Here is an 18,132-nt window from a genome sequence, read left to right on the forward strand (position 1 = left end):
CGTGTAGAATTGCTAATTATTCGCTCTGACTTTCATGTATGTTCGTTCACTTAAGACTTGAAACCCGTTAGCCCAATTGAAATGAACCGTTGCACACATATTCCTTTATATGTGTGCAACGACATCACCACTCTGAAGAACATAGTTACGTTAATAGGATAGGGTGCATTGGTGGCAGCGATTTATATTTTTGAATCAATATGTCAAATCTATATGAAACTAGCTGACCCGACATACGTTGTTCTGTTCATAATAAAAAATCTCTTGCGGATGGTATGTTGTAAAATCTGTTCCTAGTTAACTCGGCAAAAGGAATATTGCTACTAAATTTCAAGTTTCTAAGCCTTATGGTTCCAGAGATATCGTTAGAGTCAATATATAGGTGGAAATCTCTTATATACATATACTAGCTGACCCGACAGACGTTTGTTCTGTACATAATAAATAAAATACTTTTTTTACGAATTTGTCAATAATATTTACATACATACATAAAATCACGCCTCTTTCCCGTAGGGGTAGGCAGAGACCACTTCTTTCCACTTGCTACGATCCTTACATACTTGTTTCGCTTCGTCCACTTTCATTATTCCTTTCATACATGCTCTCCGGTTAAGGGTACTCTTGACCTGGCCTTTTTCAAGACATCCCTGATTTGATCTTGAAACGTCCGCCTAGGTCTACCCCTTCCAACACTTTCATTCACACTGGCCTTATACACTTTCTTCGTCAATCGTTCTTCATTCAATCTCTCGACATGTCCAAACCACCTCTAATATTTAAATAATAATATTTAAACTTAATATATTTTAAAACTGTCAGTCGTAGGACTGCACGTCAGAAATAAAAGCTTTATAGCTTCATAAGTTTGTACTCACTGGATTATGATTTATCAGTTTAGTTTTATAGACTATGACATAGTTTTAACGCCGCAATGAACAATTTTCCCATGGAGAGTCCTTCATAACTTGAATGATTGTTTTAAGCTCATTGGCAATAACTTAATTTGCATCAGTTCCATATTCTTGAATGATGTATATTAATGTGAACATGACGTAAACATTGGAACAGTGCACTTAAAAATACGACGACCTGTATAGCAGAGTGGTTAGCGATCCTACCTACTAAGCTAGAGGTCCCGGGTTCAAATCCCGGTAGGTGCAAGCATTTATATGATGAATATGGATGTTTGTTTCCGAGTCATGGATGTTTAAATGTATTTATGTATGTTTATATGAATTTATGTATGTTAAAGTAAGTATATTGTATTAAATATATCATTGTCTTGTAACCCATAACACAGGCTATATAATATGCTTAACTTGGGGCAAGATAATATGTGTAAAAAGTATGTCAAGTGTGTCAATATTATAAATGTTTTGTACCGAAAAAAATCTTTTCCTTGTAGCAGTATATATGGTAAGACTAGATATATCTAACTATAGTTAACTATAGTTACCGTAAGTTATTCTGACCTTCCAACATGGCCAACAATGTTTGCCTATCTTATTAATAAGATATTTCATGTGTGTTTTATATTCTGAGTATACTTTGCGGTATTATAACAACTGAATTTGATCCGAGAGTATACAGTTTTGCTGTGGAAATAACAATTCAATATTATGTCGCATCTCTGGTAGTTCACCCAGAGATAGTAAATGAAAATATTTAAGTGGTGTTTTCATTTACAAGTGTAAAAGGTTTTCTTAAACCAACTTTTACCAGTAAGAGGCTCTTTTGCGAAGGATGTCGGCTAGATTAAGGGTACCACAACGGCGCCTATTTCTGCCGTGCAGCAGAATTGTGTTAACATTATTAAGTTTCGGTCCGAAAGGCTCTGTAGCTAGTGAAATTACTGGGCAAATGAGACTTATTATCTTATGTCTCAAGGTGACGAGCGCAATTGTAGTACCTACTGTTAAAAATTTTTGGGGAGTTCAAGAATCCTGAGTGGTACTGTATTGAAATGGGCAGTGCGTATCAATTACCATCAGCTGAGCGTCCCACTCGTCTCGTCCCTTATTGCCATAAAAAAATCTATAATAATCGGTCATCTCGGCACTCATATCTCACTTCAAACGTTATAGTAACAGTAATCGTTATCAGTGTCTGTACAACAATGTAGAAACTGAGTTTTTACAATCCGATAAGTGATAAGATTATTGCACATCCCCAATAGATATTTATATTGTGTCATATGTCTGTGCATGTGTAACTGTTCTTGGAGTTTCATCGCTGTTAATCGCTCAGTAGTAATTTTTTATAAGGCAAGTGGTAACATACATGAACTAAATACGTAAACATTGAGGCATTACCACTTTTAAACATGACAAAATTACTAGCATCAGAGAGCACGAAAAGTAGACATAGTAATGTCTTGCCACTCCAATGACTTAGGCTGGGAGCTATAGAGCCTACTTTTCTCAGAGTAATCTAGAGAGTTAAGTCAAAGTCCATATTTATAAACATCGCTTCGAGTGCGAGCTAAGCTAAAGTTTAAATCCCCCGGTTGTTATTTTAAAATTAATACACTGTCTACTGTCATCCATAGCTGTCACGCATCTAAAAATGTGTTCCGTTTCGCATACCATACCTCTCTCATACCAAATAAGTTAAAAAGTCCGCATTTCGCATAAATTAATCGATTTCCACTTATTTCAATATTCGATATTCAAACGAATTATCAATAAGTTTTGGATACTGTTATAATTCAGTATACTTTATATTGTAAAAGTTTGTTAAATCATAATCGACAATATACTGTGTATAATGAAACGCGCTTTTGACCTTTCTATTGGACTGTCTTAGCTTAATCTCAGCGCCGATTCAAAGATTGCGCTAAGCTTAACTCAGCTGAGTTTTACGTAAGTCTGAGCAAAGTCTGAGTACGCTCTATAGATCTCAGCCTATATTATTATTATTATGATTTGGGGATTAAAATGCACTTAAATCCTAGAATCTATTGTGCCCCCTGGTTGCGCTAGCGCACCTACCCTCAACTCAAAAGTTAAGGAAGAGAATCGAGGCTACTAACTAGGTAACGTGTTACTGTGCCGAGATGGAAATTATATCCTCGAGTCCTATTACTTTTAAAAGGCGTAGGATCCTCAGAGGGTTAGGCACGGCACGTCCTCTGCTTTAAGTGAAGGTATTTTAAGACACCCCAGCCTGATTCTGGCAATATCTTCGCATTCCAGAAGGATATGTATGGGGTCATCCCAGCGGCTTCGCAGCAGAATCTGCACAAGTTTGATTCACTGAGACCCATTCTGGCTAGGTGCCCATTCAGCTTGCAATGGCCGGATAGGAACCCCGTTCTCTCAATTGTGTCCTGTCCATTTGCCTATGCATTTTTTGGCACGCTTACGTTGGTAGTTGCCTAGGAGCAGCTTAGCTTGCCGATGGCCTGGTAGCGAGGACCAGTAACCGGCTATCTCCAGCATTTCTTGATTCCTTAGGACATTGCGGATAAGAGATTCTCCAGCTCCACAAAAGGGTTCAGGTACTATGAAGGGAGATTAGGCTCCATACTTAGCTAGCCGGTCAGCTTTCTCATTACCTACTATACCTTTGTGCCCTGGTATCCAAGCCTTTATTTCTCTGGCAGAGGATATCCAGTTTACTTCTGCATTCCCACACTAACCGTGAAGTCATTGTGTAGGACGTCAGTGCCTTGAGAGCTGCTTGACTATCTGATATTATGGCAATGTTCTTTGACTGGTAATTCCTGTGTAGGTTCATTTGTAGGCACCTGTCTAGTGCATATACTTCCGCCCGGTATATAGTTACTGCTTTATCTAAGGCTTCATGGTAATTAAATACTGGGCCGAAAACTCCCAACACCGGTACCGGCTTCAGTGCTGGACCCATCCGTGTACCACTTTATGGTATGACTATCTAGGTTTACCGTGGTATCGCAGTAGTCTTCCTTGTTGCTGATATTAAGCCTGAATTTCCGTTCAAAGCAAAATATTGGGGTAATTTTGTCTTGTGGCATAAACACACCCGTGTGAGGATTTTGCCAGTAGCTTTAGGTCACGTTGTCTTGCATTTATGCCCGTTCTAATCCCGCTGTTTTTTATTCTGATTATAGCCATTCTGGCAGCAGTTGTTACTGCTATATGCAGAGGTGGAAGATCTAATATCATCTCCATGGCTGCTTTTGGGCAGGATTTCATAGCGCCTATGACACAGGCGCATACTAGCCTTTGCAATTTTGTATGGCATAGTATCACCGCTACGGTAGATGTCTCAGCCTAAGACTGAATTCAGATAAACGTATCATAAAAAAAATTTAGTACAATATTTGCCCGAACTATATTTACCGTCCTACTTTGAGATATTTATATTTACAGTATGCACCTTACCGATTTTATTCAGGTAATCATAATTAAGGGCATGATCATCTCAATTTAAAAGATTTTGCTTAAACTTTTCAGCCTTCAGCCCCATACCTGCCTCGTATCTCGCCGACAGAATTGGCACGAAGAAGACGCTGCTCCTGGCGTCAGTTCCCTACATCATCGGCTGGATCCTGGTGATGCTGGCGACCAATGTGCCGACGATATACGCTGCCCGCATCATATCTGGGCTTGGCTATGGCATCGCGTATACAGCAGCCCCCATGTATCTGGGCGAGATAGCGTCTGACGAGGTCCGTGGGGCGATGGCCACGTTGATAACGGTCATGTCAAAGGTAATTATCATTAATTCACTTTTTGCTGACATCTAACGGCCGTTTCCAATATTCAGTCGCCTGTTGTGGCCTACTTCAGATAAAAAATCAAAACTTACGTTGACTTTTCTGTCCCTATAAACTTATCGACGGTAACTCACCTTACCCGTACACGCTGTCTGTCAATAGGACGACGTAAAGCTTACCAGGGCTAGAAGTTTGTGTGGAAATTGCAATTCACGCGTACCAATATAAGGCGATAAGAATGACTTATCGGGTATATTGGGACAGCTTCAGATTATTGACAGCTAATTACAGACAGTAGAAGGTAGTAATTTATCTCTATCTATAGATAGTATATTAGGAACGGCCGTAAGAATATACTCTAACATAAAGGGCTGGTACTTAGACTTTGCTCAGGCTTAACTTACGTGTGGCCTACTTACTTTTAGCAGTGTGTACTTTTACCAGTGGGAGGCTCCTTTGCATCGCATGCCGGCTAGATTATGGGTACCACCACGGCGCCTATATCTGCTGTGAAGCAGTAATGTGTAAGTATTACTGTGTTTCGGTCTGAACGGCACCGTGGCTAGTGATTTTACTGGGCAAGTGAGACTTGACAACTTATGTCTCAAGGTGACGAGCGCAATTGTAGTGCCGCTCAGGATTATTGAATTGGGTTTTTCAATAATCCTGGGCGACACTGCATTGTAATGGGCAGTGAGTATCAATTACCATCACCTGAACGTCCTGCTCGTCTCGTCGCTTATTTTCATAAAAAAAAAACCTAAAACTTAGCTGAGTGTATACTAGGCATAATCTGTGATTGCGATTTTTTTATTTATTTTATAGTTAAATTTAAATTCATAATCACTTTATTCATGTACGTCACGGAAATGACACTTATGAATGTCAAAAAATAAAAATATTTTTTCTTATTGAATTTACCACTACTTCGTAAAGGGTTGAGCTAATGAGAAGAAGTTGCAAGAAACTCATTGCCACTCTTTTAAGTCAAGATTAACATTTTAATTGTTTTACAAATCATTTCAATTACAATATATGCAAAGTGACGCAACAAAAAACTCCAATGTCAAAAACTGAAAGGCTTACAAGAGTAAGTGAAAAAATAAAAAAAAAGTAAATTAATGCTTATAAACATGACATATAACATGAGTTATTGAGTATAGTAGATGCATCAATCCACATATACCGTAAATAAATAGAGGGATTATGTGAGAAAAAAACACATCAAGTAGACCTCCCGGTAACAAGATCATCCACCCACTAGTCATTTGACCGCTGAAATGAACTGAACTTAAGATAAAACAGTGTTAATGCAAAAGTCAAGTTCGCGTTTTATTACACTGAGCTATGGTTTACGTGAGTAAAGTCTGAGCAAAGTTTTAGTGCGCTATAGATCTCAGCCTAAGACTGATTTCTTTAGAGCGTACTTTACTTACGTTAAAATGAGTGTAAGCTTGTGCTAAGCTAATTAAGTATGCTAACTTAATTAACTTAGCACAACCTGATAGTTACAAGATATTAAAAATTTATCAACGATACGTCACTCGAACGGTTGGCTCAGTGGAAGAGCGCTCGCACAGAACGCGAGAGGTCGCGAGTTCGAGGCCCGCATCGTTCATAAATTTTGTTTTCAAATTGAATTTGTGTAAGGCTTTATCAATTAACAATATTTATGTGACGTATTTATCGCTCTATAAAATACCGTTAACAATATTGGTTATTGAGTGTGATGAATACATTTCACGCATTCTGAGTAACATGCTAACAAGTAATATAGGATTTCATTTTGATGACTCGTACACACACTAAATAAATCGCACCACTCGCTAATAACGCCCACATTGACAAATCAAAACTTGCCATGCAACGTCGGGCTGTCAGTTCGTGTAGTGCTAGTATATTCTAAGTATTTCCTCAGCAAACCTCTTCCACTTTCATAATGATCAAATTTGACCATGAAGCTTTAACGTCATCCTTCAACGGTAAAGAACTCGGTTGTAACCACTGACCTGTATAAATATTACTGGACAGGCTGTTCCATATGTTTGACAGCAAATTTTTTGTGACTATTTGAAGCGCCACTCGCGAGCGTCCAGAGAACTAATCTTGACGTATAATACAAATGGCTGCGAAGGAACGTACAATACTCTGAAGTATTTTGCATTTTGAATTAATTTAGTTCGTTTTCCGTGTTATTTATACTTCAAGAATCAACGTAATAAAGTATGTACACAATTTATTTTTGTAAATAGTTTTTCTATCGATATTTGTTTAGCTGAGGTTGTCATCATTAGTTTGAGTACCGCAGACTCACGCTATATGGCGAATATCAAATAGGCACAAAAAAACTTTGACAGCCGCCAGTCCAGTGGTAAATAGTAGAGGTCAGTGGTTGTAACGTAATATGAAGTTGTATAAACAAAAATCCATTTTAAACAATTTAAAAGGCACACTCACATTCAAATACTATTGTGTGCATAAATAGCAAACAATTTATACACCATTGAAAGGGAACATATTGCTATCTTGTTTTGTGGTTATAGTTATATTCATATGGTTTCTGATATGAGAGTATCTGACCACAAAGGCCATGATACTAATAGATAGATGGTCACACCATGGGGTCCTGTGTTAAATGAGCATCATCTATTTAATTTAACCAACCTAATGTTCAAAGTCAAAGTCGAAGTCAAATATTTTTTATTCAGATAGGCTTAAACTAAGTGCCTTTGAATCGTAACTATAAATATATTTTTTAAATTACTTAATATACAGCATGTACGGAAAAGTAGAGCTTAGAATTAACATACAATAAACTTAACGGCTAGTCTTTTTTACACTGGCTGTAATATAAATAACAAATGAATTTGTAGTTTGATGTATCCAGTATATGAATCATGTTCAGTGTTTAAAAACGTTTTAAATATGAAATAACAAATAAACCGTATAAATATTAATTAATTATTGGATGTAACGGCCTTTAGAGCTTGCATTCATCGTCAGTTCTTCTTTCCCTATGCTTTCCCGAGGTATAAAAAGCATAGGGAAGTCCCAGGCCCAAGGCAACTAATAGTGTAAGTATTATTGTGTTTCGATCTGAAGGGCGCCGTATCTAGTGAAGTTGCTGGGCAATTGAGACAACATGTTAGGTCCCAAGGTGACGAGCGCAATTGTAGTGCCTCTTAGAATATTCGAGTTTTTCAAGAAGCCTGAGCGGCACTGCATTGTAATGGGCAGGGCGTATCAATTACCATCAGCTTGTTGGTCGTGAACACTGTCATAATTTGTAATCGCGTCAAACAAATTCAATGATTTATTAACTATAACAGATCGACCAGGTACAAGCAGCACTCGATCACGAGTTGAAGCATGGACCAGCTGTTGTTAGAGTTGACTAGTTTAAAATATCGATAGCTGTGTACACTCATATTCATATCAAAAGAATTATTTATTTCACACCTAAGAACAAAAAGCCATCAAGACAAAGGGAACTAACTATTGAGAGCAAGTAGGTACATATATTTCACTACCTACTTGAATAATACCTTTTCATTTTAATAGTAATTCTTATTGTTCCACGATTATACGTATATTGTATTTGATACTTGTATTATACTTCCTCTAATCTTGTAATGCTAATGACGTGTCATTAATCATTAAGAAAAAATAATTATGAAATTAACATTTTCACTATTCTCTCTCAATACAATATTGATAACGTTATGTATGTACATCGTATAACGTTATGTATGAGTGAATTTTCTGGAAACTGTGATAAGCATAATTGAACAAACGCAAACTAACAAGTTAACGTTAAGAATAACAATGCCTACTACTCGGTTAAGTCGAGTTGGTCAGTCTTTTAATGGGGGATATAATCAAATTAAAATGTAAATATTTTTATTAAAAATTGGATATCTAGTTGCTTATTAAAAGTTAAAATTAATAGTTTCAAATTGTACTTATGACGATTTTGAGCTCTTCGAGCTCAAAAATATAATCTGTGTTTCGAGCTCTTCGGACTCCAAGCGCTAGCTGTTCTTTGTTTGTGAGTCCTTCGAGCTCGAAAGTCTGGCAAAAGTTTAATAAAATACTATTTTTTGAATTTCAAACGGCAATAACTTTTTTATGAATAAACCGATTTTCACTGGGTGGCATTCATAAAGAATCTCTGAGGTTCAATTGATCGAACTCGAAATTTCGAAATTATTCCGAAAAAAAACACTTTCGGTTTTCTTTCGTCAACGATAACAATTGAACCGATTTTGACCGGCTTGGTGGCAATCGACGTGGTTTTTTTGATGTTAAAAGCTGATTAGTTTTGGAATCGATCGGTAAAGCAGTTTAAAAGTTACTCCAAAGAAACAACTTAGGAAAAAAAAATCTACCGGTCCGAATTGTATTCAAAATATATTTTAGTCAAAATTTGTTTCAGTCATTAACTTGACGTTCTATACACATATAAGTACATATTATCATTCGCAGTCTGATTCAAATTCAAATTCAAATATTTTTATTCAAAATAGGATGTGAAATCACTTATTGAAAGTCAAAAAAAACTATCACCCATTCCAAAGTGAAGGCCTGAGAAGAATGGGCGCAACAAACTCAGCGGGCTTTTTTTTTCATCAAAAATATGTTTTACAATTAAAGTAACATTTACAAAGTAACATTGTACAATTAAACTTATTATTTAATAGCCTGTAGCGGAACGGCAAAAGTGTGCTTAAATACATTATAAGCACACTTTTCTACTCAGTCGTGTGTCAACTGTAACTGTCCAAATCGGGTTCTAAATTCAATATACGTCACCTGAACAGAATAAATGTTTTACATTGCTGCTTAATGACCAAGAATGTTTTTAACAACTGGAGGAAATACGGCAATGTATAGATATAGCAGTTGAAGCTTATTATGGTGTAATATGTGGCATATTTCGGTAAAAAAAAATATTGAATTAGCCGTTACTTTGCGGCAATCCATAATTATACAAATGATTTAAGTTTTGTTAAGTGTTAATTCCGCCAATATTTGTTTTTAAAACAATTCGACACGTGTTTCGCCTCTACACGAGGCATGTCTCGTGCCAGATTTTGGCGAGACAACACGCCCTGAGGATGCCTCGTGTAGAGGCGAAACACGTGTCGAATTGTTTTGAAATCAAATATTGGCGGAATTAACACTTAAGAAAACTTAAATCATTTGCATATTTCGGTTTTTTTTTTATATACGACGATTTGTCCTTATGTATATAACGTCATTGATTGACTTGATCAACGTTCATTGTTATACAATGAATATAATAATTTATTTTACAATACAGATACCTACCTACCTAATGTGCTTAACACCTGAATATTCTTGGCTTGATAGTGTTGTAGATACTATTGAACTAGGCCACGGCCAATACACTTGTAAATAAGATAAAATAAATAAATATCTAAAAATCAGAATAGCTCTTACTACTTTAACATTTTATTAATGGCTCAAACTATTACGGTCTCTGGTTGAACATTTAATCGTTATCAATAATTATTCAAGATTCCTACTAACAGTACGTCATTACATAAAATTTTATATCATTAAAATAACGTGATCTGTGCATTAACTTAAGTTAAGCAACAATTAATGTGTGACGTATATCACGTTCGAGATAATAATATCGTTTTTAGAATAGAATAGAATAGAATAGAAACACTTTATTAGCAATAAAAAAAAATAACACAAAAACAGAACAATTTACAATATTAATTAAAATCATAAAATACTAAATTAATACCGTAACAATATTATAAAGATTATTAATAAAATAATAAAAATAATAGTGTGAGCGTGATTCCCTGCTAAAACGAGCTGACTCAGTATATTGTTGGTCAGTGCAGAAGACACCAACACAACACTGGTTTTCAGCAGCCTCTCGTGACATTTGGAGTTGACAGTTGCATTAGTCTTCCCATTGTTAATAATTTGTGTAGGTTGGTATCAAAGGGAATGACTAAATATTATATTTTCTTTTTCGTTTTTCTTAATTTATAGTGTAATAAAATAAAAATAATTGTAATAATAATAAATATTAAATCATAGTCTAATCTGTACGTAACTTTTTCAAATAAGAAAATCATTGTGTTTATTGATAAACACTTTGTCCTTTATACGTCTCGAGGAAAAGACAATAATAATCCAATAAATATACAGACATGCATACAAACTTAATGTACCGAAGGGCAAAGAGCCTGTTAAGTATTTACACATAATAATTTGTTTGATTAAATAGCTTTAAATTAAATCCCTAGCTCTTGTACACATTGTAAGGTTATATATTAAAAATATTTTATTTACAATGTATTTAAATTGATAACAATTCGAGCTCAAAGTCATGGTAATACAAATTTTTCTTTATAACCAAAGTGAATTGGTCTTATCGCTCTTTTGCTATCAAATTCTAATGATAAAACTTTTGTTAGTATGTTATATGTGGGTTCGGCCTTAACCCAATTGAAAACAAAAACTTGTACAGATTATGTTGTACTATCGCCAAAATTGAATCGTGACCCACCTTAATGTTAATTTCCTACAGTCATAATAAACAATAAGGTCTAAATTTGCTTGTACATACATTTCCTAATGGCCGTTCCCAATATTCAGTCTATCTCTTACTTGGGATAAAAATCGTAACTACCGTTGACTTTTCTGTCCCAATAAACTTATCGACGGAAACACACCTTATCCACACAGTTACACCTTAGTACACGCTTTCTATCAATGGGACGACGTATAGCTTACCAGCTATAGGAGTTTTGCATGGAAAATGCAATTCACGCGTCCCAATATGAGGCGATAAGACGAATTTATCGGGTATATTGGGACAGCTTATTTACAGTTAATTACTGACAGTAGAAGGTAGTAATTTATCTCTATCTGTTGATAGTATATTGGGAATGGCCGTAAGTAACGGCTGTTAATATCATTTTATTAGACACTGCCAATCCACCAATTCCCATACAATATTTTTCGTGCAAATATAAACCTGTTTTTATGATTTTAAAAGTATTATCAGCAATGTGGGTGATGAATCAATTTTGTTGATGGTACAATAATCTGCAATTTATTATATTCTATTAGTAAGACAAACACTCAATCATTTGTATAATACCCATATAGCCCAGTTACTATGATCCAGCCTACTTAGCAAATATTTATATGATGAATAAGGATTTTGGTTTCCGAGTCATGAATGTATATCTGTCATCATCATCAGCCGGAAGACGTCCACTGCTGGACAAAAGCCTCCCCCAAAGGTCGACGATCGGTCCTGCGCTGCCCTCATCCAACGTATTTCGGCGATCTGGACCAGTTCGTCGATCCATCTTATGTTCACTGGGTCTTCCATATCTACGTATATCGTATTAAATATAATATCGTTGTTTTGCACAGCCATACTACAGGCCAATTACTATGTCTACTGCCTAGTATAGGACGAGGTAATAATTAATTGTATATAAATTAATGATCGTTTAAAAAACAAAGGAAAGAAAAAACAAAAAAGGAGGATTCAAATAGTCGAAAATAGTTCTGCGGTCACTTCGTTATATCACAACAACTGAACTTGTTAATATATTTTAACAAAATAAATTAAATTGAAAGCGATATTAAATTGTAAACATAATATATAAGTCCAGGTATTCCGTATAAATTGATTTTCAGTTATACTCCCTCCCTCCAGTTATACTGGATATGTTATGAGGTCACTTTGGTAATTTTAAAGTATAATCTAGGATATAAAACTAAACTTTGTCCATTTTATTATTATTATTTTGACAGCTCACGCCCATGAAGTTTCGTATTGTTTAAGTTAAAATTTCATACAAATAATATTGTACTTCATGGACGGGTACCGCCCCCTTAGTGATGTGCCACACATAACGATTACTACGATTGTTCCACAGATCACAAATAATCGTTAGAACTAAATGCTACTATGTAAATAAGATGTAATCTGTTATTAAATCAGGAAGACAACAAAATACTATGCTTGAAACACATAAAGTAAAATATTGACATTATAGGTATAAAGTTTTAGTTTCTTAGTATGAGGCATACTAATAAATTGTCATAACTCATATGTAATGAAATTTTATTGGCTAATTTTTTTGCATTGTAAATATAAAAGGTATTTCTTAATAAAAAATATAGGTTTCGGATAAACAATCATCATAAATTATATACTGAAAACTTCTCCGAAAGACGCTGCTTCTTAAGTACTTTATACCAGTGGGAGGCTCCTTTGCAAGGGATGCCGGCTAGATTATGGGTACCACAAAGGCGCCAATTTCTGCCGTAAAGCAGAAAAGTGTTGCTGTGTTTCGGTCTGAAGGGCGCCGTAGCTAGTGAAATTACTGGGCAAATAGACTTAAACATCTTGTCTCAAGGTGACGAGCGCAGCTCTAGTGCCGCTCAGAATTTTTGGGGATTTTCAAGAATACTGAGCGGCACTGCAACAATGCAGTTACAAAATGCGCATTACAAAATGGGCAGGGCGTATCAATCACCGTCAGCTGAACGTCCTGCTCGTCTTGTCCCTTATTTTCATAAAAAAAATAAAAGTATATGGTTTAAGTATTATTATTCTGATCGGTTCAGTAGTTTTCGCAGTGTAACCGAAGGAAAAAATTCTCCATTTATTAGTATAGCTGAAGGCCCTTGCTTGATTATTTTCTAATAATATTTAACTTATTTTGCTATAGTTCTATCTTTATAAGTCCTTTACTTGATAATATTCCAACAATGTTTTTTTTTTCAGTTCGGAATCCTGTCACAGTACTGCATCGGACCCTACGTTTCCATGTTGGGTCTCGCCAGCTTCAATATAGCCATACCAATTCTGTTCGTTGTTACGTTCAGTGCCATGCCAGAGTCGCCGTACTATTATCTTAAGTTGGGAGACAATAATTTGGCCGAGAGATCGCTGAAACAGCTCCGAGGTCGTCAATACATGTCCGAAGAACTGGACAGTATGACGCACCTCGTGAACGAAAACATGAAGGAAAAGAGCCGTTGGAAGGATCTCATCACCGTTGGTGGAAATAAGAGAGGACTTATTATATTGTTAGGAATATATTTCACCCAGCAATTCTGTGGCAGCACAGCGATTATATCATACGCTCAACAAATATTTGGCGCAGCGGAAGGAGGATTAGGTGCCAAGGAGTCCTGTATTCTATTTGGTACCGTCCAACTACTGACGTCAGCAGTATCGTCTCAATTAGTCGATAGATTAGGAAGGAAACCACTGTTGTTAGTGTCGTCTTGTGGCGTTGGACTGGCAAATGTTATCATCGGAGCCTATTTCTTCATGAAATACGAAAACAGTGAATACATCGCTAGCGTAAGATTCATTCCTATTGTTGTGATACCTATATTTATATTTTCTTACACAATCGGCCTAGCGACAGTCCCATTCGCGATTACTTCGGAAATATTCCCAACACATATAAAGTCGAAGGCAACTTGTATTATTCAAATATTTGTGGCTTTAATGACATTCGCAGTGACGAAGCTATATCAAGTGATCGCGGACAATTTAGGTAATTTCGTCGCGTTCTGGTGTTTTGGTCTCTTGTCGATTGGTGGTGTTATATTTATATTGTTTCAATTGCCTGAGACAAAAGGTCAGTCCTTTGCTGCTATACAGGAAAAGCTTTATTCAAGCGACAAAGTTGTATTTGAAAAAAGGGCAGGCAGCATGGGAAGAGTGAAAATTGATTTATGATTGATCTTATCAACAATGTTAAATGTATTAGTGTGTTTGTACTTAATATTTCCGTCCTCTATGTATTGAATCATTCCGCACACATTGATGCGACAGATGATTGGTCATATTGATTAACTGTAATATATCTTAAGCATTATTATTCAATAGAAATCTTTTTTTTTACAGACGTGGATACATTAGCAATAGAAATCGTCTTAATGATTGTAACATTTATAATAGTTTATCACTTATTTATAATTAGTAGGTAGATATACAGTTGCTTAGTTTTAAGGGTTTCCAAAGTAGATTAGAATCTCGTTGTAATTTCTCATAGAATATATTTTTAAAGTAATTTGACGAAATATGCCACAGTTGTTACGTCTTCCTCTAAAAGTAAATAATGCGGCCTTGAACGAATTTTACAATTTTTTATAACCCTACTTAAATAGATCTATTTTTGTATATATAGTATTCATTATAATATATATAAAGTTTATCTGGTATTATATTATGAGATATAGAAAAGTTTAAATAGGCATTATTATATGAGAGCTTTTAATAATGTTTGTTCTCAAAACTGTCTACTGTTGCAATATTGTACCAAAGTTGAAATCTTGATATTAAAAGATAATTGCTTGTTTCCGTATTACTAAGTCTTTATATAACATGAGTAATCCCTGATTACATACATAATATGGTTTATTTTTATTTCGATTATTTGCTTGTATAAAGTTAGAATTAAATATTTTGTTATTTGTTATACTTTTTGGTTTTGTAGTTTGATTTTCAGGCAATAAATTGAGTTTAAGGCATTCATTGAACTAACAAACGTATTCTAGATAGATTTTCTTTAATTGAATGGTTTAAGGATAAATTTTCAAGTTTCATGCGATAATTTATTGTTTTGAGCCTTTGTACTAAAAGTAGCTACTAAATTAAATCTTTTATTCTTTGATTAGATAATAGGTAATACAAAAAAATTAAATATGCGTATGTAATGAAATTTTAACTATTAACTTTTCTATGGTTAGACAGTGAATGCTTAAATAATATAATATTGTATCCAGCATTTTAAAAATCTATTAATATAATTTTTTGAAGGTTATAAACTTTATAATAAGTTAAGAATTAAGGAAATGAATGTGTATTAAAATAATTAATGTATTAAAATACGACGCCAAAATACGAGTACTGTGTTCGACACAGGCTTGCCTCTTTAAAATAATGCCATATAGCCCCGCGGGTTGGAACAGGGATGAAACCTTGTCATATTAACTGTCACGTCACTAACGCTTCTAAGATGGCGACCTCTCCCTCTCTCAACTTGCGGGGATTATACCTTCTAATGCCACGCAAAGCGTATTTTTTTAAATATTTTATATGGTACATTTATAATATTTATAAAACAATTAATATCGAATAAATTAAAGAGCTTAGCGTTTCTATTTGTGATGTTGTACATTCCTATAATCATATTGTATGTACAGTGCCATGTCAATATGTTTTAATATGGCCATAAAATTAATACCTATAAAATGTTGAATAAAATATTTTTCTATGTTAATTCTTAAACCATTTTATTTATTATCTTTTATATATTATATTCTTTTATTATACTAAAACAGCTCATAGAATATTTTTTCGCTGAGACAATGCGCATGTTTAAATAATTCTTCCATTGCTTAGGTCAAATTTTACGATGGACTGTGATTTGTTTCCAAGTACAGCTTATTCACCTGATGCCACACCTTCAGACTTCCTTCTGTTTTCCAAATTAAAAATTATTTAGTTTTGTAAAGATAACAGGACAATAACGAAGTAATGGCTGCTGTTGATGTCTTTCTTTGAGGAAAACCATTTTAGTGATGGAATGGAATTAGGGTTTTGAACAATAAAAGATGAAGTGCATAAAGTTCGCTTAAGACTATGTAGAAAACAATACTATTTTTATCATCCTAATAAAGTAATAGATGAAATTAAAGACAGTCATACCGCAAGGAATAACAATGATAACTTTTCTATTACCATGGGTGCGCGGTTTGAATCCTTACTTACAGTATTGTAAGTAATAATAGTATTATAAAGTTCATTCACACTGGCCTTATACACTTTCTTCGTCAATCGTTCTTCATTCATTCTCTCGACATGTCCAAACCATCTCTAATATTTAAATAAAAATATTTAAACTTAATATATTTTAAAACTGTCAGTCGTAGGACTGCACTTCAGAAATGAAGGCTTTATAGCTCACTGGATTATGATTTATCAGTTTAGTTTTAGACACTATGACATAGTTTTAACGCCGCAATGAACAATTTTCCCATGGAGAGTCCTTCAATTGATAACTTGAATGATTGTTTTAAGCTCATTGGCGATAACTTACTTTGCATCAGTTCCATATTCTTTAATGATGTTTATTAATGTGAACATGACGTGAACATTGGAACAGTGCACTTAAAAATACGACGACCTGTATAGCCGAGTGGTTAGCAATCCTACCTACTAAGATAGAGGTCCCGGGTTCGAAACCCGGTGGATGCAAGCAATTATATGATGAATATGGATGTTTGTTTCCAAGTCATGCATGTTTATATGTATTTATGTATGTTTATATGTATTTATATATGTTTAAGTAAGTATATTGTATTAAATATATCGTTCTCTTGCAACCCATAACACAGGCTCTATATGCCTAATTTGGGGCAAGATAATTTGTCTGAAAAGTGTGTCAATATTATTATTATTATTTTGTAAAGGTGACATTTGGAGTCTAAGATTAGCACTATCGCAGGGAATTTAATTATACAACGATAGAAATGGTAATTTATGTTATCGTAAGTAATAGCAGTACATACCTATTTAATCATTAGGTGTTGTTGCAAACTCAGAACTTTTTTTAATGCAAGGGTAACATGACAAACTGTCTTTCATTTTTTTATGAAAAAGGAGCAAAAACGAGCGTACGGATCACTAATGTTACGTGATCACCACCAACCATATTCTCTTGCAACACCAGAGGAATCACAGGAGCGTTGCCGACTTTGAAGGCAGCTTTTTTTGAAGGTACCCATGTCGTATCGTCCCGGACATAACGCACAAGGAAGCTTATTCCACAGCTTTGTAGTGGAATACGTGGAAGAAAGCTTGAAAACCGCACTGTGGAGGAACGCCACATTCAGATGGTGGGGATGATATCCTAACTTGTGGCGTGTCGTGCGAATGTGGAATTCGGCGGCAGGAATCAGGTGGATAAGCTTTCCGGAACACTCCCCGTAGTAAATGCGGTAGAAGACACACAATGAAGCATCATAATGTAAGAATGATTATGTAGAATAATGTTCTAAGAACATATTGTTACATCCGCTGTTTTTATTTCACAAATTGCTTCGTCGTATGTCTTTCAAGTCCATATGTACATAGACATGACAGACATATGACACACGTATTCCTACGCTTTTATTTATACGTAAGAGGAGGACAAACGAGCAGTCGTTGCCAGCCTTTAGGATTGTCTACACAATTTTTTGAGTTGACCCATGTCGTATCGTCTTGGAAACACCTCACACGGAAGCCCATTATATAATTTAGTTTTAGATAAAACTAATTGAACACCGAACTGTGCAAGAATGCCACACATCAAGGTGTTGAGGATCATATCAAAGTTTATCCCGATTGGTGT

The 18,132-nt window shown here is 35.0% G+C and overlaps 1 protein-coding gene across 1 annotated transcript in view; it reads left to right on the plus strand.

Moving 5' to 3' along the window:
- LOC126969561 (facilitated trehalose transporter Tret1-like) overlaps nt 1-16,017 on the plus strand; it is a 56,320-nt gene extending 40,303 nt beyond the window's left edge. Inside the window, exons 3-4 of the mRNA XM_050815082.1 lie at nt 4,440-4,696; nt 13,503-16,017. Of these exons, the coding sequence (XP_050671039.1) occupies nt 4,440-4,696; nt 13,503-14,471 (1,226 nt within the window). The 3' untranslated portion in view covers nt 14,472-16,017. The remainder of the gene's footprint in view (nt 1-4,439; nt 4,697-13,502) is intronic.
- Nucleotides 16,018-18,132: the final 2,115 nt, after the last annotated feature.

Source organism: Leptidea sinapis, chromosome 18 (genome assembly GCF_905404315.1).
Source record: "Leptidea sinapis chromosome 18, ilLepSina1.1, whole genome shotgun sequence".
In the NCBI taxonomy this organism is placed as follows: Eukaryota; Metazoa; Arthropoda; class Insecta; order Lepidoptera; family Pieridae; genus Leptidea; species Leptidea sinapis.